The sequence below is a fragment of the Oncorhynchus mykiss genome, chromosome 12 (assembly GCF_057628025.1).
Source record: "Oncorhynchus mykiss isolate SJ-2025 chromosome 12, ASM5762802v1, whole genome shotgun sequence".
Lineage (NCBI taxonomy): Eukaryota > Metazoa > Chordata > Actinopteri > Salmoniformes > Salmonidae > Oncorhynchus > Oncorhynchus mykiss.
The window spans coordinates 53,615,121-53,639,508 of NC_143033.1; the positions used below are offsets into that span (position 1 = coordinate 53,615,121).

The 24,388-nt window shown below is 41.5% G+C and overlaps 1 protein-coding gene across 1 annotated transcript; it reads left to right on the top strand.

Annotated features, from left to right (window-relative positions):
* Positions 1–281: 281 nt before the first annotated feature.
* Positions 282–17,566, top strand: LOC110537762 (heat shock 70 kDa protein 4). The gene is made up of 19 exons (XM_021624134.3): positions 282–770; positions 11,627–11,684; positions 11,777–11,917; positions 12,043–12,165; positions 12,378–12,477; positions 12,566–12,699; positions 12,775–13,019; positions 13,203–13,279; positions 13,403–13,554; positions 13,786–13,892; positions 13,997–14,130; positions 14,270–14,451; positions 14,745–14,834; positions 15,243–15,386; positions 15,675–15,800; positions 15,881–15,988; positions 16,073–16,192; positions 16,320–16,481; positions 16,643–17,566. Exons 1-19 carry the CDS (start codon positions 664–666, stop codon positions 16,850–16,852), a joined length of 2,520 nt encoding a protein of 839 aa, XP_021479809.1. The 5' UTR covers positions 282–663; the 3' UTR covers positions 16,853–17,566.
* The last annotated feature ends 6,822 nt before the right edge of the window (positions 17,567–24,388 follow it).

Below are 24,388 nucleotides of genomic sequence, written 5' to 3' on the forward strand. Positions count from 1 at the left end.
ATGTATCTATTTTTTACTTAACGATTATTTTTTCTTAAAACTGCATTGTAAGCTTGTAAGCATTTCACTGTAAGATCTACACCTGCTGTATTCGGCGCATATGAGAAATACAATTTTATTTGTTTCTGTGCCAGAAATATGTGAGGGAAAGGGAGCGATTGTTATTAGATTTGAGGAGTAATGGGGTTGAAGAGCCAGGTAGGATTGAGACCTTCAATGTCTCTGGTCCACACTCCTGTCCAGTTGGAGGCGGTAATGCACCTTAAAGTTGGTTGCCAACCTCCATATAAAGCTGATAGAATAAGAAGGTCCTGGTTCAGAATGAAATCTTTCAAATAGAAAGGTTCAGAGCCAAATATCTATTGACAGAAAGGTCTAGAGCCATCGAGAACTATTCAATTCTCGCGATATTGCATTAAGATTCCGCGTGAACTCGCAAAACCACCTTGCATCTACCGGTGTGCACCACTACCACCAGAGTACTCCGTATTGTGCTGTGGATTATGAATTCAATTTGAATTTACACTTTTGATTTAACATTATCCACTGACTTTTATACGTCTTTCAAAATAATTCAAACACGTTTCTGTTTAAAAAAAAAAGAAGAGTTATCTACGTCTCCATTTCATACAGTAGTAGAATACAGGCAAGGTAGCGTGGAAGATGTCAGTGGTGGGAATTGATCTGGGCTTTCAAAGCTGCTATGTTGCTGTAGCTCGAGCCGGAGGAATTGAAACCGTGGCTAACGAATATAGCGACCGAAGTACACCGTAAGTAGAACATTTTAAAACTCGTTTCACTAGTCGAGATTTGCCATCCACTTGAAACAAATACATTTGGTTTGTGAGTGGCCAGTTTCTGCGGCCTTGACAACTAACGTTAGCTAGCCATTTGGCTAACAGTTGTGTGTGTGTGTGCAGGGTAACGTTACTAGCTACTGCACGTGATTTCCGCTGGATAGCGTTATTCATCCCGTTTTGTCGGCAATTGTAATTATCGTTATTATTATATGGTCTTATTTCACATGTGTATTTAACTAGATAATGGTTGCTGACTAGCAGTAAGTTATCATAAGGCGGGTGCCTACTATCATAGCTAACTAGCCAGTTAGCTAGCTCACCACTTACTGCGTTTAGTTAACACAGCCATAAAGTAATAAACCCCGCCCATTTCTACAAATTCTCTAACGAAAATCTAATTTTTAAATGTAACCTTAATACTAACCGTAACCACACTGCTAACCTTATGACTAACATTAAATGAAGACAAAAAAGCAAATGTTTGTTTTCAATAATGTTTACGATATAGCCATTTTTACTTTGTAGCTGGGGTAACTAGTGGAAACTGCTTACTGTAGTAGCTTGCTTGCTATGTATGATGACGTCCGTTAATCGCTGGTAGGAATATTCTAGCAATTTTGCAGAGCGTAAAGCTATGTCGCAAAGTATAATGAGATGTAATGATCCCAAATGTAGTAAAAATGTATTCTTATCCTTTCCATATTCGTTTATGGCACCACTGGCAACATTTTTAATTTACAGCTAGTGTTTTAGCTACATTAAATCATATTAAAATCTGTTCAAATGTACCCTCAGGAAGATTGACTTTAAAATTATTTTATGTTTTGACATTTTCGCATGTTTGAGAATGATATATATGGCATTTGTGAAAATTCTATGGACATGTAGTGAGAAAGCAGCCATGCGTTTTGGACAACTAATAGACACTGCACCAAATAAAACCACAAAAAAACATGTTGTGCAGACCAGTGCACCATAGCCAATCAGAGCTGCGGTAGGCCTACATGCAAATAAGCCATTTTCCACACCAGCCTGCCATCATTGACTTTGAACTGGACTGTATGTTTAGTAACAGTGCGACTTTAGAGCATTAGAACGAATTTGCCACAAAATACACCTGAATGGATTCCTGCAAATATGTAAATACCACAGGGGGAGTCCTACATTTGAGTACTTCAGTCCTATTGATCAAACAACCATGAAAAGGTAGGGTTAGTGGACTATGCATGTAAACAAGATCAACAACTAATGCCATCCAGAGCGAGATTATTTCAAATTTAACGAGGGAACTTTCGATAAACCCTCTCAAACTTGGACCTCAACATAGCCCTGATGGGGAATAGTAGCCTGCTCGTCCTTCTGCAGCTTGCCTGCCCATGTATGCTTGTCCCAACTTGCCTGTCTGCCCACCCATTTAATTGATGCCAAATACATAAGATCAACTAAGAGAGATGCTAACTGTAGATACATTGTTCAAGTTCAGCATAGCTAGCAAAGGAATTTACATATCTTGCTAGCTAACAAAATGCAACCAAAAAACAATATGAGGGGGAAAAGTCAATCCTTCACCCACTACTCCAATGACATGACATCCTCCTAGCTACCTAACATTATATTCTGTGGTTTTAGGTTGTTAAATAAATAGCTAGCTACATAAATAGATATGTCAACCCAGGGGTGTCAAACTCAATCAGTGCACAGGCTTTATTGGGGGAGGAAAAACAGCAAATTTGCAGACCAGACATATCCTATATTTGTTTTTATAAAAAAAAAATTAACTGTGACCCAAAGTGACTATTGTTTTATTTGAAAAAATATGGCTCATTATAATGTTCATTTATGTACATAGGATACTGTATATTGCAGTAGTGTCACTGTCACTGTGAAAGAAAATGTTCAGTTAGAATAGTTTCACATATGAGCCCTGTATCAGCAGGTATAATGAACAGATATGTATAGAGTACAAGGAACATGCGGTTTAATATATTATAGACCTGCTAGATCTACTGTCTCATTTATATTATGACATTTCACCTAGATCTACTGTCTCATATTATGACAGACCAGCTGTATTTACTGTCTCCATTTCACTTTGGCCATTGTTGTGGGCCTCCCCTCCCCTCAACAGCCTCAAATAGGCTATTTCACAAATAATATTTTATATTATAAATTTCAAACAACGGCATTAACATGAGAATAACTTACCAGTCCAAAACGATGTCCTCTCAGTTAAAAAAATATTCCCCCATTTAGGAATCGCTAAATGAATCGTCCTCAATCAATTTCTTCTAAAATTGTGTGTACATCTGTATATCTAGACTTAGATTTAGCTTTCCTTGACTTAGTTGCCATACTGATTGATATATAAACAGCTGAGTATGCGCTTTACAAAAACAACGCTGTGCGCAACATCCGTTGCTCCTTCCGGTATGAAACTTCAATGGCGAATGACCCTCTTTACGCCGGAGTTTACTACATGGGTTGGTCTTCCAACACAAACATTACATATTGCCGTTTACCTCAGCTCATTGGCTATCTACCCAGCTAGATTTCAAGACGATCAGTGGTCATTGGGTTAAAATACAGTCAATCAACGAAACAGCGGGCAAATCATTGGTGCACAATGATGTCGTTACTTGTTGTCTTCAAATGGTTTCTTTCAGTCAATACGTCCCACAAAATGACCCATCAGGTTTGGTTGTGTTAAACAAACCAGTTGATTGCAATGAAACCAAACATGACTGGAAAAGTCACGTTCTGTGTGTGTATTTACTTCGAGTGTGTCGTCAAAAACGGAATGAGACAGAATTCACTACACAAGCGGTTCACAAAATGTTTTGTGTTAGGCTATAAAAATGGATTTTATCAAACAATAGACCATTCATTGTGTAACAATGAGCATTGGGATTGCAAACAGAGGAAGATCATCAAAGGTAAACCATTTATTTTATTACAGTTTGATTTTGTTACGCCTGTGCTGGTTGAAATAGTTGTTTTTTATGGGGCTCTATCCTCAGATAATCACATCGTATTCTTTCGCAGTAAATCCTTTTTTAAATCTGACAACGCAGTTGGATTAGCAAGATTCTAGGCTTTCGAAACATGTGAGACACTTGTATTTTCGTGAATGTTTAATATGACTATTTATGTAGCGATCACCCTATGTTGTCGAATTTCATCCCGCTACCGGGTTCCGTGTGCAGAGAGGTTAACACACACGGACGCAGCGGTCTAAGGCACTGCATCTCAGTTGCAGTCCCTGGTTCGAATCCAGGCTGTATCTTATCCGACCGTGGTTGGGAGTCCCATAGAGCGGCGCACAATTGACTCAGTGTGGTCCAGGCCACCATTTGTTAATAAGATTTGTTTTTAACGGACTTGCCTAGTTAAAGGTTACTCACACACCACACTGACCAACAAGTTATTTTGTTGGCAGTTAAGTGTATCCCCATTACCTGCAAAACATAATCAAACCCTATTTCTTTCACTTACTGGCTGTGCTGTTTTGTTGTTAATTTGTTCAGTTATTTCATTCTGAACCAGGATTTCTATGGAATGCCGTTTGGGTCTTTACATGTTTATTTTTTATTTATTTCACCATAATTTAACCAGGTAGGCTAGTTGAGAACAAGTTCTCATTTGCAACTGCGACCTGGCCAAGATAAAGCAAAGCAGTTCGACACATACAACAACAGAGTTACACATGGAGTAAACAAACATACAGTCAATAATACAGTAGAAAAGGTCACAGTATGTGCAAATGAGGTAGGATAAGGGAGGTAAGGCAATAAATAGGCCATGGTGGTGAAGTAATTACAATATAGCAATTAAACACTGGAATGGTAGATGTGCAGAAGATGAATGTGCAGGTAGAGATACTGGGGTGCAAAGGAGCAAGACAGATAAATACAGTATGGGATGAGGGAGTTGGATGGGCTATTTACAGATGGGCTATGTACAGGTTCAGTGATCTGTAAACTAGAGGTCGACCAATTATGATTTTCAACACTGATGCCGATTTATTGGAGGACAAAAAAGACGATACTGATTAATCGGCCTATTTTTAACAAATATATAAACAAATAATAATATATATATATAATAATGACAATTACAAAAAATACTGAATGAACACTTATTTTAACTTAATATAATATATACATAAAATCAATTTAGCCTCAAATAAATAATGAAACATGTTCAATTTGGTTTAAATAATGCAAAAACAAAGTGTTGAAGAAAGTAAAAGTGCAATATGTGCCATGTAAGAAAGCTAACATTTAAGTTCCTTGCTCAGAACAGCTGGTGCCTACCATCGCTCAGTCAGACTGCTCTATCAAATCATAGACTTAATTTTAATATAATAACACACAAAAATACGAGCCTTAGGTCATATGGTCAAATCCGGAAACTATCATCTCAAAAACAAGATGTTTATTCTTTCAGTGAAATACAGAACCGTTTCGTATTTTATCTAACAGGTGGCATCAGTCTAAATATTCCTGTTACATTGCACAACCTTCAATGTTATGTCATCATTACATACAACTCTGGCAAATTAGTTTGCAATGAGCCAGGCGGCCCAAACTGTTGCATATACCCTGACTGCGTGCAATGAACGCAAGAGAAGTGACACAATTTCACCTAGTTAATATTGCCTGCTAACCTAGATTTCTTTTAGCTGAATATGCAGGTTTAAAAATATATACAGTCCTTTTTCGCGAATGCGCACTGCATCAATTATATGCAACGCGGGATACGCTAGATAAACTAGAAATATCATCAACCATGTGTAGTTATAACTAGTGATTTATGATTGATTAAGTTTAATGCTAGCTAGCAACTTACCTTTGCTTCTTACTGCATTCGCATAACAGGCGGGCTCCTCGTGAGGCATTGGACTAGTTAACCGTAAGGTTGCAAGATTGAATCCCTGAGCTGACAAGGTAAAAATCTGTCGTTCTGCCCCTGAGCGAGGCAGTTAACCCACCGTTCCTAGGCCGTCATTGAAAATAAGAACGTGTTCTTAACTGACTTGCCCAGTTAAATAAAGATTAAATAAAGGCGTTTAAAAAAAAATCGGCATCCAAAATTACAGATTTCCGATTGTTATGACAACTTGAAATCGGCCCTAGTTAATCGGCCACTCCGATTAATCGGTCAACCTCTACTGTAAGCAGCTCTGACAGCTGGTGCTTAAAGCTAGTGAGGGAGATATGAGTCTCCAGCTTCAGTGATTTTTACAGTTCGTTCCAGTCATTGGCAGCAGAGAACTAGAAGGAGAGGCGGCCAAAGGAAGAATTGGCTTTGAGGGTGACCAGTGAGGTATACTTTCTGGTGCGCATGCTGCGGGTGGGTGCTGCTATAGTGACCAGTGAGCTGAGATAAGGCGGGGCTTTACCTAGCAGAGACTTGTAGATGACCTGGAGATAGTGGGTTTGGCAACGAGTATGAAGCGAGGGCCAGCCAACGAGAGCGTACAGGTCGCAGTGGTGGGTAGTATATGGGGCTTTGGTGACAAAACGGATGGCACTGTGATAGACTGCATCCAATTTGTTGAGTATGGTGTTGGAGGCTAGTTTGTAAATTACATTGCCGAAGTCGAGGATCGGTAGGATGGTCAGTTTTATGAGGGTATGTTTGGCAGCATGAGTGAACAATGCTTTGTTGTGAAATAGGGAGCCGATTCTAGATTTAATTTTGGATTGGAGATGCTTAATGTGAGTCTGGAAGGAGAGTTTACAGTCTAGCCAGACACCTAGGTATTTGTAGTTGTCCACATACACTCGGTCAGAACCGTCCAGAGTAGTGATGCTGGACGGGCGGGCAGGTGTGGGCAGCGATCGGTTGAAGAGCATGCATATATTTTTACATTAATTTAATAGCATTTGGAGGCCACGGAAGGAGAGTTGTATGGCATTGAAGCTCGCCTGGAGGGTTGTTAACACAGTGTCCAAAGAAGGAACAGAAGTATACAGAATGTTGTTGTCTGCGTAGAGTTGGATCAGAGAATCACCAGCAGCAAGAGCGACATCATTGATGTATACAGAGAAGAGAGTCGGCGTGAGAATTTAGTCATGTAGGTGGGGTTCCGTTTTCCGTCCGATCTGTGGGGTTCCGTTTTCCTTACCAGGAGTGGCTGATAGGCCTCATCAGCTAGCTGGGAGAATGGGCCTAGCAAGGGCAAGCTCCAGGCTAATTGGTGCTTGCTTCGGGACAGACGTTAGCCAGGAGTAGTCACTCGTATAGCAGCTAGCTAGCTGCGATGATCCAGGTGAAACGGTTCCGAGCTTGCGGTAGGAATCCGGGGATATGAAGAGAAAATTGGTTCGGTATGCTCTGGTTTGAGTCGCGTTGTACAAACTGGCGAGAGCTTTCCGAGCTAAAGGTTAGCTGATGACCGCTAGCAGTGGTTAGCTGACTACTAGCTAGGAGCTAGTGAGCTGGCTAGCTTCTGTTGGGTGTTTCCAGTTCCGAAGTAAATAAAAAAAACTTTTGAAAAAAACAGATCCACACCACATAGTGTGAGCCGGGTTGCAGGAGAGTATTTTGAAGTTGAGGTTTAGAAAAATATAAAAAAAGATATGCGAAGAAAAAGATATAAAAAGATATATACATGGGACAAGACGAAGGACAAAGACGTCTGATTGCTACGCCATCTTGGATAAGACGTGGGAAAAGATGCACGTCAATAACACTTTCACATGTCGAATAACACAACATAATCTGTTTCAGTAGCTATAGTTAGCTAGCTAACTATATAGCTAGCTGTCATCTAAAATAACCCTAATTTATAAGACGGTTCTTATTTGATTAATGGCGGTCAGACCATCTATGTGAGCCACAATAGTGGACTTTGCAGTTATCCTTCAAAATAAAAGTATGGCATAATTTTACTATTTGTATTCATTTGCATCACTGTCGATTACATACTTTTATTCAGAAGGCAACCCACAAATTATTATTATTACAAATTATTATTACATCATGTACCTACGTTATATAGGTATGCACGGTATCTTTGACATCGGTTTTTAACATCGGCGTTAAACTAGACCGGGCCGATACCGATGTTGGCATTTTTGGCTAATATCGTCCGATTTTGATATGTCCATCGATATATCGTGCATCCCTAATTTGAACAAAATATACATTTGTCCAGCCTTTGCTGCTATGCTTTCTGATGTGCATAATATACTGCGACCCTAATCAAAAAGTATTTAATAACTCCAGTAACAAAAAAACGTAGCTATAGGTTGTTGTAACATTTAAACTTAACATGTTTTTAATTGTTTTACACTGCATGGATCACCAGGGTGGTTGAATTCAGCATTTCTGTATGGTGCACTCAATGTCTTGTAGTTGAGTGCAGCATAGGCTACTGCTCAAATGTTGTTGTAATAGGCCTACATGTTTCTTCTTTGCATGGTGTTTTATTGCAGGATTTGTTTTTTGGTTATTCATTGTCAAGCTTTAACTGACGCTAGACTGCAATATTTTAGTAGCCTAGCTAGGACTGTGGAATGTTTGTACACTTTCCCTCTGCTCGCTGTAAACAGGACACACGAAAGCAGCACAATTGAAGTTGAATTTACAGACGCAAGCGCAATAGGCTGTAATGAAATAAAGTATACTCAACCAACCACAATTGAGTTAGTTCATATAAGGAAATCAGTCAATTTAAATATATTCATTAGGCCATCATTTATGAATTAAGATACCTTTTTTTTAATGTAGGAGTGTGGATAAGAACCTGTTGTGACCACCATTTACCACATACAGCGTGACGCATCTCATTCACATAGAGTGGATCAGGCTGTTGATTGTTGCCTGTGGAGTGTTGTCCCACTCGTCTTCAATGGCTGTCCAAAGTTGCAGGATATTAAAATAAATGTATTTGGCACATGCGCTGAATACAACAGGTAATTCACCTTACAGTGAAATGCTTACTTTGACATATTGATGGGAACTGGAACATGCTGTTGTACACGTCGATCCAGAGCATCCCAAAAATGATCAATGGGTGACATGTCTGAGTATGCAGGCCATGGAAAAACTGGGGCATTTTCAGCTTCCAGGAGTTGTGTACAGATCCTTGCGACATGGAGCCGTGCATTACCATGCTGAAACGTGATAGCGGTGGATGAATGACACGCCAATGGGCCTCAGGATCTCATCATGGTATCTCTGTGCATTCAGGTTGCCATTGATAAAATGCTATTGTGTTCATTGTCTGTAGCTTATGCCTGCCCATACCATAGCTCCACCGCCATTATGGGGCACTCGGTTCACAACGTTGACATCAGCAAACTGCTCGCCCACACGACACCATATGTGTTCTCTGCAGTTTTGAGGCCAGTTGGACGTACTGCCAAATTCTCTAAAATGACATTGGGTGTGGTTTATGGTAGAGAAATTAACATTACGTTCTCTGGCAACAGCTCTGGTTGACATTTCTGCAGTCAGTATGCCAATTGTACGCTCCCTCAACTTGAGACATCTGTGGCATTGTGTTGTGTGCACATTTTTGTGATCTTTAATTTCATCCCATGAAACATGGGACCAACACTTTGTGATGTGTTGATATTTTTGTTCAGCGTAGATGACTCCACTGTTAACTTATTTATACTCGCTTGTGTTTCGTATTCTGCCTGCGGGCCTTGTTTGACACGTGTGCTAGCCTATTAGCCACGTTATGACTGACTTGTGTTCATTGCCTTTGCTAGTTTGATTGTATTGACCTTCCCAGCCTTAGTTATGATCACCCGTTTTTGTTTAAAATATTGTGTAATTGAAACTGAAACAATGCATCCGAATGGGTGGAGGCAGAAAACAATGTACCAGCCCAGCTGTGATTTACAACCTGATAGATTTCTTGGTAGTTAAAGAAATAATGCTCTTGGCGAATTATATAAATCATGCATCTATTCTGCCAGCAATGCCTTACTGTATTTCATTGTATTTTGAGTCAAATATAACCTATTTTTAAACCTCTTATAAAATTGGTTTTGAACCATAAACTTGGAATTTTATATTTGTGACTTATTATTATTAATATCGACAAAGTATACTGAACAAAAATATAAACAACAATTTCAAAGATTTTACTGATTTACAGTTCATAGAAGGGAATTAGTCAATTGAAATTCATTAGGCCCTAATCTATGGATTTTACATGACTGGGCCTGGGAAGTCCACTCCCTTGGGAGCCAGGTCCACTCCCTTGGGAGCCAGGTCCACTCCCTTGGGAGCCAGGTCCACTCCCTTGGGAGCCAGGTCCACTCCCTTGGGAGCCAGGTCCACTCCCTTGGGAGCCAGGTCCACTCCCTTGGGAGCCAGGTCCACTCCCTTGGGAGCCAGGTCCAGTTTAGCAGAATTAGTTTTTCTCACAAAAGGTATTTATTACAGACATAAATACTCCTGAGCACCCCCATTCCCCTCCTCAGACGATCCTACAGGTGAAGAAGCAGGATATGTAGGTCCTAGGCTGGCGTGGTTACAGGTGGTCTGCAGTTGAGGCAGGTTGGATGTACTGCCAAATTCTCTGAAACAGAGGCGGCTTATGGTAGAAAAATTACATTCTGTCAACAGCTCTGTTGGACATTCCTGCAGTCAGCATGCCAATTGCACACTTCCTCAACTTAATACATATGTGGCTTTGTATTGTGTGATAAAACTGCACATTTTAGTGGCCTTTTATTGTCCTCAGCACAAGGTGCACCTGTGTAATGATCATGCTGTTTATTTAGCTTATTGATATGCCACACCTGTTAGGTGTCTGGATTATCTTGGCAAATGTGTACTTTTTGTATGTATGGAACATTTTCTGGCATCTTTTCTTTCAGTTCATGAAAAATTGGACCAAGACTTTACATGTTGCATTTATATTTCTGTTCATTGTAGTTAAAATGCTGTCAGTTCCACTTTAAGTCAATGATTACAGAGTGGGGTTGCTAAAATACATGTCAGTGAGTGACACATCCATATGTTTGATTTACATACTACTTGTGATGATTCTGATATACAGTATACTTCCACTAGTATAATGGATGTTTTATTGACACATACACCAGACAGGTGCAGTGAATGTGGTGTTGTACAGCAGGGCTGCCCAACCCTCTTCCTGGAGCGCTACAGTCCTGTGGGTTTTCAGTTCAACCCTAATTTAACACACCTGATTCTATGATTAGCTTCTCAACAAGACCTTAACTAGCTGAATCAGAGATGCTAAAGTAGGGTTGGACTGAACGCTTACAGGACAGTAGATCTCCAAGAAGAAGGTTGTGCAGCCCTGCTGTACAGGGTCAGCTATTGCTCAAGGGCACACGAACAGATTTTTCACTTTGTCGGTTCGAGTATTTGAACCAACAACCTTTTTGTTTCTGGCCCAATGCACTAGCCACTAGGCTACCTGCCACCCTAATTAGTAATCACCTTCGGCAGGTAGTCTCGAAATTCTTGTCATCTCTGCACCTGACCTCGGTCTGAGATTTAAATCGGTCTGAGATTAAGTTGTTAATCAGGGTAGCAAATAACTGTGGAAGATAATTATTGTCAGCCTTTTATTAATAATGAGGTTTCGTTATACATTACTGCATTGTAAGATTTACTATACTTTGCTTGTCAGCTTAACTATACGGGTGTAGTGACATCGGCATGCAATTGGGTTGTCTACATTTTGGTGCATTAACCTCTCGCTGACATCATCATGTTGGCATTGCGAGTTTTGTCTGTTGTGGCAGTTAAGCATGTAGGGGTAAACAATTTTGAGCACCATGCACACAGGTTATTGATAACAGATCCTTCCATCTTCACTTTTTTTTCAGAGCATGTGTGTCCTTTGGACCACGTAATCGTTCAATAGGAGCGGCAGCCAAAGGCCAGGTAAGCTTAAACCTTATAGCTAATACAATTCAGTTGTTAAAATAAAGTAGAATGTTATTTGATCATGGTATTTGTTGTTTTGTTTTTGAAAGGTTGTAACAAATTGTAAGAACACTGTTCAAGGGTTCAAGCGATTCCATGGCAGGGCATTTTCAGACCCCTATGTCCAGTCAGCAAAATCTAGCCTGGTTTACGACCTGGCCCAGTTGCCTTCTGGGTCGACCGGGATCAAGGTAAATGATCAAAAGTGAAGTATACTTTCTGTTTTAGCACTTGATCCATCATGGTGGTAGAGGCTGAACAGTTGAGATATTCAATCTTCAAGACGTTTGTACTTCGTTACTATACTTTTTACTAGGTGATGTACATGGAGGAGGAGAAAGTCTTCAGCATTGAACAAGTCACTGCCATGCTGCTGACCAAACTGAAGGAGACTGCTGAGACCGCAATGAAGAAACCTGTGGCTGATTGTGTTATCTCTGTAAGCAGTTTTACATCTACTTAGACGAGGCCCAGAGATGTAAAGATACAGAGCAGTATTTTTTGGTTAGCAAAATGTCATTCCTACAGCGACGCCTATGCCCTATTGTAACTCCATATCTTTTCTAAAGAGTAAATGTTTTATCACACAGTATAAGCAGTCAAGGATGACGTTTTTGTTAAGGGTCATCATTTTTCCTAAATGTGCTCCAGGTCCCCAGCTTCTACACTGACGCAGAGAGGAGGTCCGTTATAGATGCTGCTCAGATTGCAGGACTCAACTGCCTACGACTTATGAATGAGACCACTGCAGGTAATGCCATTACCATGCTAACGCTGAGCAATGTTAACTCATGGAATCTTGGTCTGAACAGATTTTTCTGTCTCTTTGATTCTTCCAGTTACACTGGCATATGGGATCTATAAACAAGATCTCCCTGCCCCTGAGGAAAAGCCAAGAAATGTGGTGTTTGTAGATTTGGGCCATTCTGGTTATCAGGTCTCCATCTGTGCCTTCAACAAAGGAAAGCTCAAAGTATGTTATTTATATGTACAAAACTTTTTTTTTTAATAGAATAAGGCATGGAATTAATGTTCTTTCTCTTTTCAGATGCTAGCTTCTGCGTCTGACGCAGCATTGGGTGGCAAAGACTTTGACGAGGTGTTGGTGAACCATTTCTGTGAGGAGTTTGGCAAGAAGTACAAGCTGGATGTGAAAACCAAGCCCAGAGCCCTGGTTCGTCTCTACCAGGAGTGTGAGAAGCTCAAGAAGCTGATGAGCGCCAATTCCTCTGATCTGCCACTCAACATTGAGTGCTTCATGAATGACATTGACGTCACTGGGAAACTTAACAGGTTGGTGAAGCAAAATACAAGTCCTCTCACCCATCACAGTACCTCTATTACATTTAGGCCATCCGCAGTGGAAAAGCCATGTGTCAGGAAGTGTTTTCATTCGGTGCCTGTGTATCGTCATGATGCAAGCAGCTGCATGTGTGTATGGTATCTATTAATATCCCATGACCACTGTTGTTCCAGAGGCCACTTTGAGGAGATGTGTGCAGGGCTTCTGGCCAAAGTGGAGGCTCCCCTGCGCAGCGTCATGGAACAAGCCAGTGAGTAACTGTAGTAGTACTAATAGTAGCAGGAGTATCCCTCAGCACAGCCTGTTCATGTTCTTGCTAACACCTGGGTGGGCTGTTTAATTTGACTGGTGGTGTGTTCCATGCATTGTTCAGAGCTGAAGAAGGAAGACCTCTATGCTGTGGAAATAGTGGGCGGTGCCTCCAGGATCCCAGCCGTCAAAGAAAGAGTTTGCAAATTCTTTGGAAAAGAACTGAGCATGACTTTAAATGCAGACGAGGCTGTTGCAAGAGGATGTGCACTGCAGGTATCATGTCATGACTCGCTGCCCCCAGTGACCTTTTCAGCAAATGGGCACGCTGTTTTTAGCCTCTCACGGAACTGGTTGTTATCACTGTAGTTGTCAACCTGATTAGCACAAACTATTTGCAGTAAATAACCTTACTGTTGACATGCCATGAACTGTATACAGTTGTTAACCAGTTAGTAATGTAGCCCCCCTGAAATGTGTTATAATGCATGTGATTGATCTCCCCAGTGTGCTATCCTGTCCCCCGCCTTCAAAGTCAGAGAGTTTTCCATCACTGATGTTGTGCCCTATCCCATCTCCTTGAAGTGGAACTCTGCTGCAGAGGAGGGGTTAAGGTGTGAACTCTCTTCTTTACATTTGACATAGGCTTATTTGACACTGATTGCACTGAACTCAGATCAGCAGTGACTCACAATCTTCTTGTCTCCTCCAATGTCAGTGATTGCGAGGTATTCCCAAAGAACCATGCAGCACCCTTCTCCAAAGTGTTGACGTTCTACCGGAGAGAGCCCTTCTCCTTGGAGGCCTACTACAACAACCCTAAAGAGCTGCCGTACCCAGACCCCTCAATAGGTACCCAAACAAACAGGCCTGAAACTCTAGACCCGTCTAATAAGCAATAGGCTTGCACATATTCAGTTAATTTACTTTGAATGGTTGGCTCTAAGGCCATGTTAATCAGTGTCTAATAATCCACTTGTGAACTCCTTAGGTCAGTTCGTGGTCCAGAAAGTGGTTCCCCAGGCGAATGGTGAAAGCTCAAAGGTTAAGGTGAAAGTTAGGGTGAATGTCCACGGTGTCTTCAGCGTGTCCAGTGCCTCCTTAGTGGAGGTCCTGAAACCTACTGAGGGAGAGGAGCCCATGGAGACAGACCTTACTGGGAAGGAAGACGAGGTTTGTGTGCTTTGTTTTGGCGCGGTTTTCACAAACCTATAATCTACCCACACCCAGTTGATTGGAAAATTATCAGCCCAGACATATTTAGTAAAATGGCAGGTAATTCAGCTGTCATGTCTGAACAAGTTAGATATGTTCCAGGACAGATGTGTCCATTTTCTATTCCCTGTGGGTTTTTTTTCTTTCACAATGATGACTTTCTCCAATATGTGATCTGTGCACTGGGATGCCAAGCTAACTCTTGGTGGTGTTAACTCCACATTAATGGCTAATCGAATGTTTCTCATCAGAGTAAGATGCAGACTGACCAAGATGAGAAAGCCCAAGGTGATGGACAGAAAGACAATGCTGACAAGAAGTCTGAGACTGAGGAAATGGAGGTAGCTAACGGACTGCGTATTTCCTTTGATAATAAGTGCGATAACATCTTTTTCTACCACTGACATTCTGAGGGGATGCTTTTTGTCTAGATGTATTAATGATTTTAATTTTAAACGTAACCTATATTTAACTAGGAAAGCCAGTTTAAGAACAAATTCATATTTACAATGACTGCCTACACGGCCAAACCTGGACGACGCTGGGCCAATTGTGCGCTGCCCTATGGGACTCCTAATCACGGCCGGTTGTGATAGTCTGGATTCGAACCAGGGTGTCTTGTAGTGGCACCTCTAGCACTGTGATGCAGTACCTTAGACCGCTGCGCCACTCGGGAGCCCATGATATAGCCTTATTTATGGGACCAGTGCACATTTATCTAAAAGGTGTATTTTTTTTTTTTACCTTAGACGTCAGAGGATGGAAAAGAGAAGAATCAAGCTTCATCAGCAAAGAAACCAAAAGTGAAAACGAAGACTGTCGAGCTCCCAATAGAAAACAGCCTGCGCTGGCAACTAACCAACGACACAGTCAATCTGTTTGTGGAGAATGAGGTAATATTGTAGGATATCATGGCAACTTGTCCAGTCATGAATTATTTTTAATTAGCTGAAAACCTGTATTGACATGAAATGTATGTAGTTGTCTCAGCAATTGTTTTACAAGCATAACCTTGACACATTATTGTCAATCGTAAGGCTAGTTAGTGTACAGTATTTTTGTGTGACTCAAACTGAAGGTTAATGACTTGCTTGAGCATGTCAATCTTTATCTACAGCAAGGCTGTGATGGGAAGGAAAGTAAAAATATAAAACAATATGTATTTGATGTGTCCATCTCAGGGTAAGATGATTATGCAGGACAAGCTGGAGAAGGAGCGGAACGATGCCAAGAACAACGTAGAAGAGTACGTCTATGATATGAGAGACAAACTGCATGGATTGTTGGAGAAGTTTGTCAGTGAATCTGTGAGTATATTGCCACTATATACCTTACACGCATTGAAAACAAATGATGAGTTATTCAAGTGAATGTTTTCCAAATGCAGGACAGAGACACCTTTTCGTTAAGACTTGAGGACACCGAGAACTGGTTGTATGAAGACGGCGAGGACCAACAGAAACAAGTGTACATCGACAAACTGGCTGAATTAAAGGTAACATTGTTGGTCAATTCATGTCTCTGGTTTTAGCATAGGATAGATTGTGTCAGGTGACTGAACTGAATGTCCCTTCTTCAGAAACTTGGGCAGCCCATCCGGGAAAGATACAATGAGGCTGAGGAAAGGCCAAAAGCATTCGATGAACTCGGAAAGCATATCCAACAGTTCATGAAGATTGTAGAAGCTTACAAAACAAAGGTAATTTATAAGATTATTATTGCATAGTTGTGCACATAGTTTTATCAACCTTGAGCTACTGGACATCTAATGATATCTCAATGTCTCCCAGCACTGAAATGTTCCTTATGCCTGTCTTGACACCCAGGAGGAGCAGTATGAGCATTTGGATGAGTTGGAGATGTTGAAGGTGGATAAGCAGGTGAACGATGCCATGATCTGGATGAACAGCAAAATGAACGCGCAGAGCAAACACAATCTTACCCAGGAGCCTGCTGTCAAAGTCAGAGAGATTCAGGCAAAAACAAAGGTAAGTGCTAATAATCGGTTTGCATAGTCTTTCCAATAACTGTTTTGCCTGGTCAGGTCACATGGTCAAGGAAAACTCCTGGTCCTAATATGACATATGTTCATCCAAATGTAAAAATGTCCCAGATGTCTAACTATGATATCCTCTCTCCATCTTTGTAGGAGCTTGACTCGGCTTGCAACCCAATCGTGTCAAAACCCAAACCTAAAGTGGAGGTCCCCAAGGATGAGAAGGCAGAGCAGAATGGGCCAGTAAATGGACAGGAGGGCACAGAGGCCCAGCCAGGCAGCCCAGAGAAGGGTGCAGCAGGGGGCACGGTGGCTCCTGAATCTGCAGAGGGCAACAAACTGCCAGAGATGGACATTGACTAACTGCTGCAGCTGCCTCTCTAACCCCTCTGACATCTTGCTGATGGCCTCTCTTTTGATTACACAATTGGACTATTCCTTTAAATACTCTCAATCTGCCTTCTTGGCATGTAACACTTTACCTGTTGATATACAATGATAGCGTATTGATCAGGCTGTTTGACATAAAATACTATAAGGCTGCAGGATGGAAACTTGTTTTCTGTGTTTCGCTTCAATGGCCATTTTGCAAGGAATGTTCATCCCACTTCCACTGAGAATGTCATATTAAGAGGTGGTACGCAGAGGAAAGTAGTAAAGACGTTTGATGAAATTGTTAACTATTATTGATTGGGGGTAGAGGTTCAAGCTTAGCATCATCATTATTCCCCATTGGATATGACTTACTGTGCATTTGTTTCACTTAAATCTTGCACCTGTTGGATAAATGGATAGGACACCCTGCTGGGGAGAGATTGGATGGAATAAAGGTTAATGTATTCAGAGATGGGTATTATAGAGGCACCAATTATCTGTCCACTATATTCAATTAGATTTGAGTTACTGTCATGCAGTATTTTAATGTAAGGCTGTCTCTTTAAAAGCAATGGTCTGTGAGTTGTTCTCTGGTATAGACTTGTTTTTCTATTCTACAACAGTGTGGATGTGTGGGGAAGACCAGTTTGGTGCTGTTACCACTAACCAAAAGCAAAATAAATACATGTTGGTGTCTGAGAATTATGTGAAAGATCGCTGAAAGGTTATTTGAAAATGCAATGCGGAGCGTGTTGATTTTGACCTTGAATTCAGCAAGAGGAAAAAACTCCATACAATTTTCTGGTCTAATGTCATGCAAAGGTTGTATAACAACACAACATGTTTAGATGGTATACTTTCATAACAACATTGTATGAAAGATTCAATCATTTTAAGGTCTGTGGAGGTTTTGATGAACAATGCATTATTTTTCGACCACCCCTCCACAAATAAAACCCCCAGGGGTGTACTGCCCAAGGTGTGCAGAGAAAGTGAGACCTCTCCTGAACCCCCCCCAGTGTAACAGTATAACTTTAGACCGTCCCCTCGCCCATACCCGGGACCCTCTGCACTCAACAACGGACACCCACGAAGCATCGTTACCCATCGCTCCATAAAAGCCGCGGCCCTACTACTTCAAGGTCTCAGAGCAAGTGACGTTACCGATTGAAACGCTATTTAGCGCGCACCACCGCTAACTAAGCTAGCGTTTCACATCCGTTACACAAGCTTCTCAAAGGCACTTCTTCCCTGCTGGCTGGGTTTCTCTTTCTTTCTGTTCCAACCACCATGACCTACACAGCAACATCACCAGTAGTATTCTGGTTGTGCTTTGGTTAAGGCTGTACTCTACAGCTCTCACAATATTCTGGGTTTCTGAGACTAGTCAAATCTTAAATTTATTGGTTGGGTCCGGTTTTTCTTGATCACAGGTGCAGTGAAATGCTTGTGTTATAGCTCCAATGGTGCAGTATTTTACACAGCACGAATACAGTCTGACTGCTTACTGTTGTAGTTCCCCTTATATATTGAATAACCATCCTAGGATGGCCAGTCATAAAAAGCTTTATCACTACATCAAGATAATTCCACTCATTTCCCAAAACTCTTTCCCCGCAGGAGGATCTGAAAATCTCCCCCAGCAGAGACTTGCAGAAAGATAATCCATTAATAAATGTTGTTGAAAGTGTTGCTGTAATGCAATGCCTCTTTCCGTAGGTCCACACTTTACTGGTGAGCTTACTTATAATTGCCCCGGCTCTGCGGGAGGGAGGAAGGCTGTCATCTATTATTGGTAGATAAGTTGGATGACCGTTCAAAACTATTTTCCCAGTTGTCTAGAATGTACTGAATTCGTAAGTCGGATATTTCCTAGTTCCCAGTTGTTTTGAATGCGGCATATAGCAAGATATATTACATTAAAGGAGATAGGAATACCCTTGGGAAATTAATGGAGAACGTGTTTTCACCTCACACAGTAGACTGTCGACCAATCGCGTTCACGTTGGCATGCAGCTGCTAAAGTAATCGTTACGCAATCCCTTTTAAAAGTCAAGAGTATGAGTCAAGAAACCTGCCTATTTTCCTCTAAAGTACCTAATGTCACGATTCCAAAACTATACGATATTACAGAGAACAAGTTATCTATATCGGAATATATTTGTATTATTGTTCTTGTTGAAGTTGTTTTTGGAGCTAGCGCCCAATTTATGGAGTCATTTTCACGCCATATGTACTAAATTCAAAATAAAATAAATCGTGAACATGAAAAAAAAAGTTGAGAATGTAAACATATTTTCGAGGACGGGTGAAATAATGGATGTTGAAATCAAAATAGAAATGTAAACTAACATAAAACATCAAAACTATTTTAAGTCGTTGCCAGCCTGTAGTTAGCCACTGCCAGCCATAGGGTTGTCCATATGTTTTTATTAAACCAAGTCACGTCGAAATAAGCCATTTTGATTTTAGACCCATCACTAATGTATCCAGTTAGCTAGCTAGGTAACGTTACATCTATCCACCATGACGACACTCTAAAATCATGAGATTGAAATCATATTTCACCCTTTACGGACAGCTACTTGGTTTACAGAAAGCATACTTTCAAACTAGTCATATCTGAATTACACTTAGAAAAACGTTCTGGACTAGCTGGCTATTTAAGCTAGAGACATTCCAACTTGGTCAAAGTATGATAATGCATTTCCCCATATATCCAGCTGATGTTCACAGCAGAGTATTCAGAGGTGGTTTTGGCCTCATCTCTGTGCTGACCCAGACTATGAATAAGTTTCAAGTCCAGTGCCACCGCATCAGCAAGCACAGGTACATCAATTGCATGGTCAGGGGCATCATCAGCTGACAGAGGTGCAGGGACAAACCCAGAGATAGCTGCATTCCTCTAGTAACCAGGATGGCCAGGTGCATATCAATGGTCCTAGAATACAGGAAATGTGTACTTTTGCTGTCTATACTCAACCCATCATAGGGTCTACCCTATTTTGGCGATTGATAAATTCAGCCAATCTGTAAATGATGCATTACTTTTCTCATCATGTCTCACGCACTCACACTTTTTTTGCATGTTACACATGCAAAGTTGTTATTTTGGTACTTTACACATTTGCAGACACAAAATAAGATTAATAGACATGCTCTCTCTGATACATAGTGATGCACACTTAAATCTCTCTCTTTCTGATAGTGACACACTGTCTTGTATGCCTCTTCCACCTCACTACACCGTTTCTCATTACAATTATTAAATTAAATAAACTTAAACATAACCTTATCAATGTGAATTTTCTCCCTTTTGCTTGAAGGTCCTTTCTGAACCTCTTCCGGAGGCAGGCTGCCTCTGGAAAAATAAAAATGAACCCTTCTTCTAGAACACCAGGCAAGAATACAAAGGCCTTTTATTCAGTCTATGGCTTCCTGGAAATCCATCAGAAGCAGACAAATCTCTGCAAGAGTCTGTCCCTGGGGGAAGATTGCAGTTAATTAATGTTTTATTACTAGTTGTGTTGTATGAGTCAGATTTATTTATACATTTCATTTATCCTTCTCCAGTCCAATGCTGACACTGTAGTCGGCCTCATCGCTCCCGAAATGAGCGGGAGAGGATCCTTCAGGGCTGCCATAGTCAAACTTTAAGGACTTTGTTAAAGATGTGGAAACTGCAGGTGAGCGTCAGCCTTTGTATTTTTTTAATTGTCAACATTTAATGGTAATAAACCAACAGGGCTGGGAAGATAATGTGTTCAGTTGCTGATTACCAGTTTATAAATGGTAACATCTATTGGATTACTCACCTAGTAACATAGTCCAATTACTTTGCCTTCTAAAGCCATAGTTAATACTATGAACAAAGCAATGTTTTTCACATTGACACCAGCAAACACACACCGGTAATTGTTTCAGGAGGAATGGAGGAAAAGGAAGCGGCAATGCACGGCGAATTAGTAGGAGAGAAAGATGGACAAGAAGTGGAGCCATCCAGTTTAACAGTTCCCACTATCCCTATAGTTATGCCATGGCTGATGGGTCAGGGGCACATAAGAAATTAGTTAAAGTATTTTATACAAATACTGTTTAAATGTAGGCCTTAGACACTCACTGTAAATAAGACAAAACAATATTTTACCCTTTTCTTGTCCTCATATAGCAAAGTGGCACATCCCAAATTATGCTGAGCCGCAGGTCTATGACCCATGAAGTGTCCGTCATTTTGTCAACAAAGCAGCATGGTGCATCGTCCAGAGACATTTATATTTTCCATAAAATGTTATAATTTTCAAACTAGTTTTCATTGGGACGGCAGATAAAGCAATCACTGACATATGAACACAGAATCCTAGTCATTACTACACAGGATTAATTGCATCACTTGACATTCTGTTGCTAGTTTCTATTTGAAGGTTTAATTTCTGTTCAAAAAGATCACCATTTACCATGTAGTGAAAACATTTATTTTCTTTTACATTTAATGACTGCAACCATTTGTATTTTAGTTATTTAAATAAACTTTGTCCATAGTGTGGTGGCAGAATTTGGGGTGAGCTGTTCTGTAGCCTATTTGGTGTTGGACTGTGATATGCCTTTCATAGACTCCTAGTATGTCTGCACCCTAACACAATGCCATTGTGCTCTGGAACTGTTGCTTGTATAAATAACTTGTAACAGTAGGATTGTATTATTACCTCTCACTACATAAAGGGACATGCAACCATTTACTCTGAAATCTTCCCTGCAGCTCCTTGTTTGAAGACTATTCTATTATACAATTAAAATAGTCTGCCTGAATCTTTGGTTACTAATGTTGTGGAAAATTTTATCCAATCAAAAAAATAAAAAATAAACAAATAACATTTTATAAAAATATATATTATTGTTATTTATTTTATATAAATAGGCCAATTGGTCTCATTTTGAATTACTGGACTAGACTTATTCCTTGCGACAGTATCAAGCAGCGGTATAAGGATAATACAGCCAAAAGTAGCAGCACATACTTCAAAACAGATGCATAAATATCTTGTCCATAGTCTCGAGATGGTGAGGTTGGGTCAATGGCTGCTTTGAGCAGTGTCATATCCTGGGCACTCCACTGGTGGGACCTCAATTCCCTGGCCATGCTCCTCCAGCAGGCAGGCATCGTCCAAGCTGTTTAAATCCTGAAAAAATGGAAAATCATGTTACATTTACAACCACTTTTTAAAATATATATATTTTTTTAGATGAGACTTACATTTTCATAGTGGCTCCTTTAAAATCTATAACTCCACATTGCCAGGGAAGGTGACAGGATTCTGTACTTTCTCATAGCTGGTTGGGGGTCAGATTTTGCTCGGTGTGCAGAGGATGTTTATCCCATCCATTGGTAAAGGTGTCTAGGTCTGCTTGGAGGCACACAATAGGTGACCTGTCAAACAGCCTTCAAGGGAGCCCTCATCTTCCAAACTGTAGGACATTGTAAAATGTTTGACACGGCGATCCACACATCCCACCATAACCGTTAGCATAGGAGAGAGCATTTGAAGCAACATAATGAAACATTCAACATCATAGCCAGTCCTGTCCAACAACAAATGTTAACCTTTGAGCATGAGGTGATGTAATTGGTCAAAGTATTCTAAGGTACTTTGCATTTCTACTTCACCGTCTCCAGTTGAATTGACCCGTTTCAACCCCATCACTGTGCACTTTCACCATCCTGTGATGCTCATAATTGATTTAATCTGTAGTCTAATAAACTGCATGGTTTCCAGAGGCATAGTGTCACGATTCTTCAAAGTCGAACCCAGAAGCAGACCAGGACAAGGAGAGTAGGAAAAAGATGAGTATTTATTTACAAGTGAATGGGTAGATATATCCAGGTGGTGTAGCGGGTAGCGGTGATGAGTTGATGGGAGTAAATAGGTGGATCCAATGGGGAAGCGGAATCTTCTGACGACCAGGCGGGAATGGGGTAAATGATCCGGGTGAGTAACTGAAGACAGAACAAACAGAGGTAAGTTCAAGGCAAGCAATACGTAACAAACAACAAAACAACTTCTATCCAACTTGAGGCTGATACTCTGGCACAACATACTGTTCATGGCTAACGATCCGGCAGGGAATGGATGTCAGGTCCGGGCTTATGAAGAGGAGAGATGATCAGGACCAGGTGTGCAGATAGCTGATGGGATACAGGTGCGGGTAATCAGAAACCCCAACTGGCTACATTGCCCGGCAACCAGACAGGGTGCGTTCCAGGACGCCGGAAAAACTCTCCAAGACAGAACATAGGTAAAAAACAGACTCAGGAAACGGGATTCGTGACAGTACCCCCCCTCCGACGAACGCCACCGGGCGGACTACCCGGAGCGCCAGGGTGGAGGCGGTAAAAGTCACGAAGCAGGTCATCGTCAAGGATCTGACGCCAAGGAATCCAACTCCTCTCCTCAGGACCATATCCTTCCCAATCCACTAAATACTGGAACCCTCGACCCCGCCGTCTGGAGTCCATGATGCGGCGCACCGTGTAGACAGGACCACCTCCGATCATCCGAGGAGGAGGGGGTAGCAGAGGACTGAGGTGAACCGGCTTGAGGCAGGAGACATGAAAGGTGGGGTGTACTCGAAGCGTTGCCGGCAATTTGAGTCGGACCACAGCAGGGTTAATGATTCTCTGCACCACGAACGGACCAATGAACTTTGGTGACAGTTTCCTCGACTCAGTCCGTAGAGGAAGATCCCGTGTTGCCAACCACACCTTATCTCCGATGGTATAAGCGGGAGCAGGAATACGGCGACGATTCACCTGGATCTGATACCGGTCAGAAACTCTAAGGAGGACCTTCCTGGCCCGATGCCAGGTCCGGTGGCAACGACGAATGTGGGCCTGGACAGAAGGGACCGAAAGATCCCTCTCCTGAGAAGGAAACAAGGGAGGTTGGTATCCGTACAGGCATTGGAAGGGGGACATCCCAGTGGCAGATGAAGGAAGGGTATTATGGGCATACTCGACCCAGGGTAATTGAGTTGACCAAGAGGTGGGATCAGAGGAGACAAGACAACGCAGCGTGGACTCCATCTTCTGGTTGGCTCTCTCCGCCTGACCATTAGATTGGGGGTGAAATCCAGATGTGAGACTGACTGTAGCTCCAATGGCCAAACAGAAAGATTTCCAGACAGCAGAGGTAAACTGAGGACCACGGTCAGAAACAATGTCACAGGGTAACCCGTGGACCCTGAACACCTCCCTAACCAGGATCTCGGACGTCTCAGTGGCAGAAGGCAGCTTGGAGGGGAACAAAGTGGGCAAACTTGCTGAATCTATCTACAATGGTCAGAATAACCGTGTTACCAACAGAAGAGGGCAACCCCGTGACAAAATCCAGAGCCAGATGCGACCAAGGTCGCCGGGGAATAGGTAGGGGGTGAAGAAGCCCAGAGCTGGCCCGATTGGTACTCTTATTCTGCGCACAAACAGGACAAGCGGCAACAAACCTCCGAGTATCTTCTCCCATGGCAGGCCAC

What these genes read in the sequence shown, in the direction of transcription:
- LOC110537762 (XM_021624134.3), top strand. Translation starts at nt 664, where the DNA reads ATGTCAGTGGTGGGAATTGATCTGGGCTTTCAAAGCTGCTATGTTGCT. An exon ending in TATGAATGAGACCACTGCAG is followed by an intron (nt 12,478 to 12,565) that starts GTAATGCCATTA and finishes TGATTCTTCCAG; the next exon opens with TTACACTGGCATATGGGATC. An exon ending in ATCTGTTTGTGGAGAATGAG is followed by an intron (nt 15,387 to 15,674) that starts GTAATATTGTAG and finishes TGTCCATCTCAG; the next exon opens with GGTAAGATGATTATGCAGGA.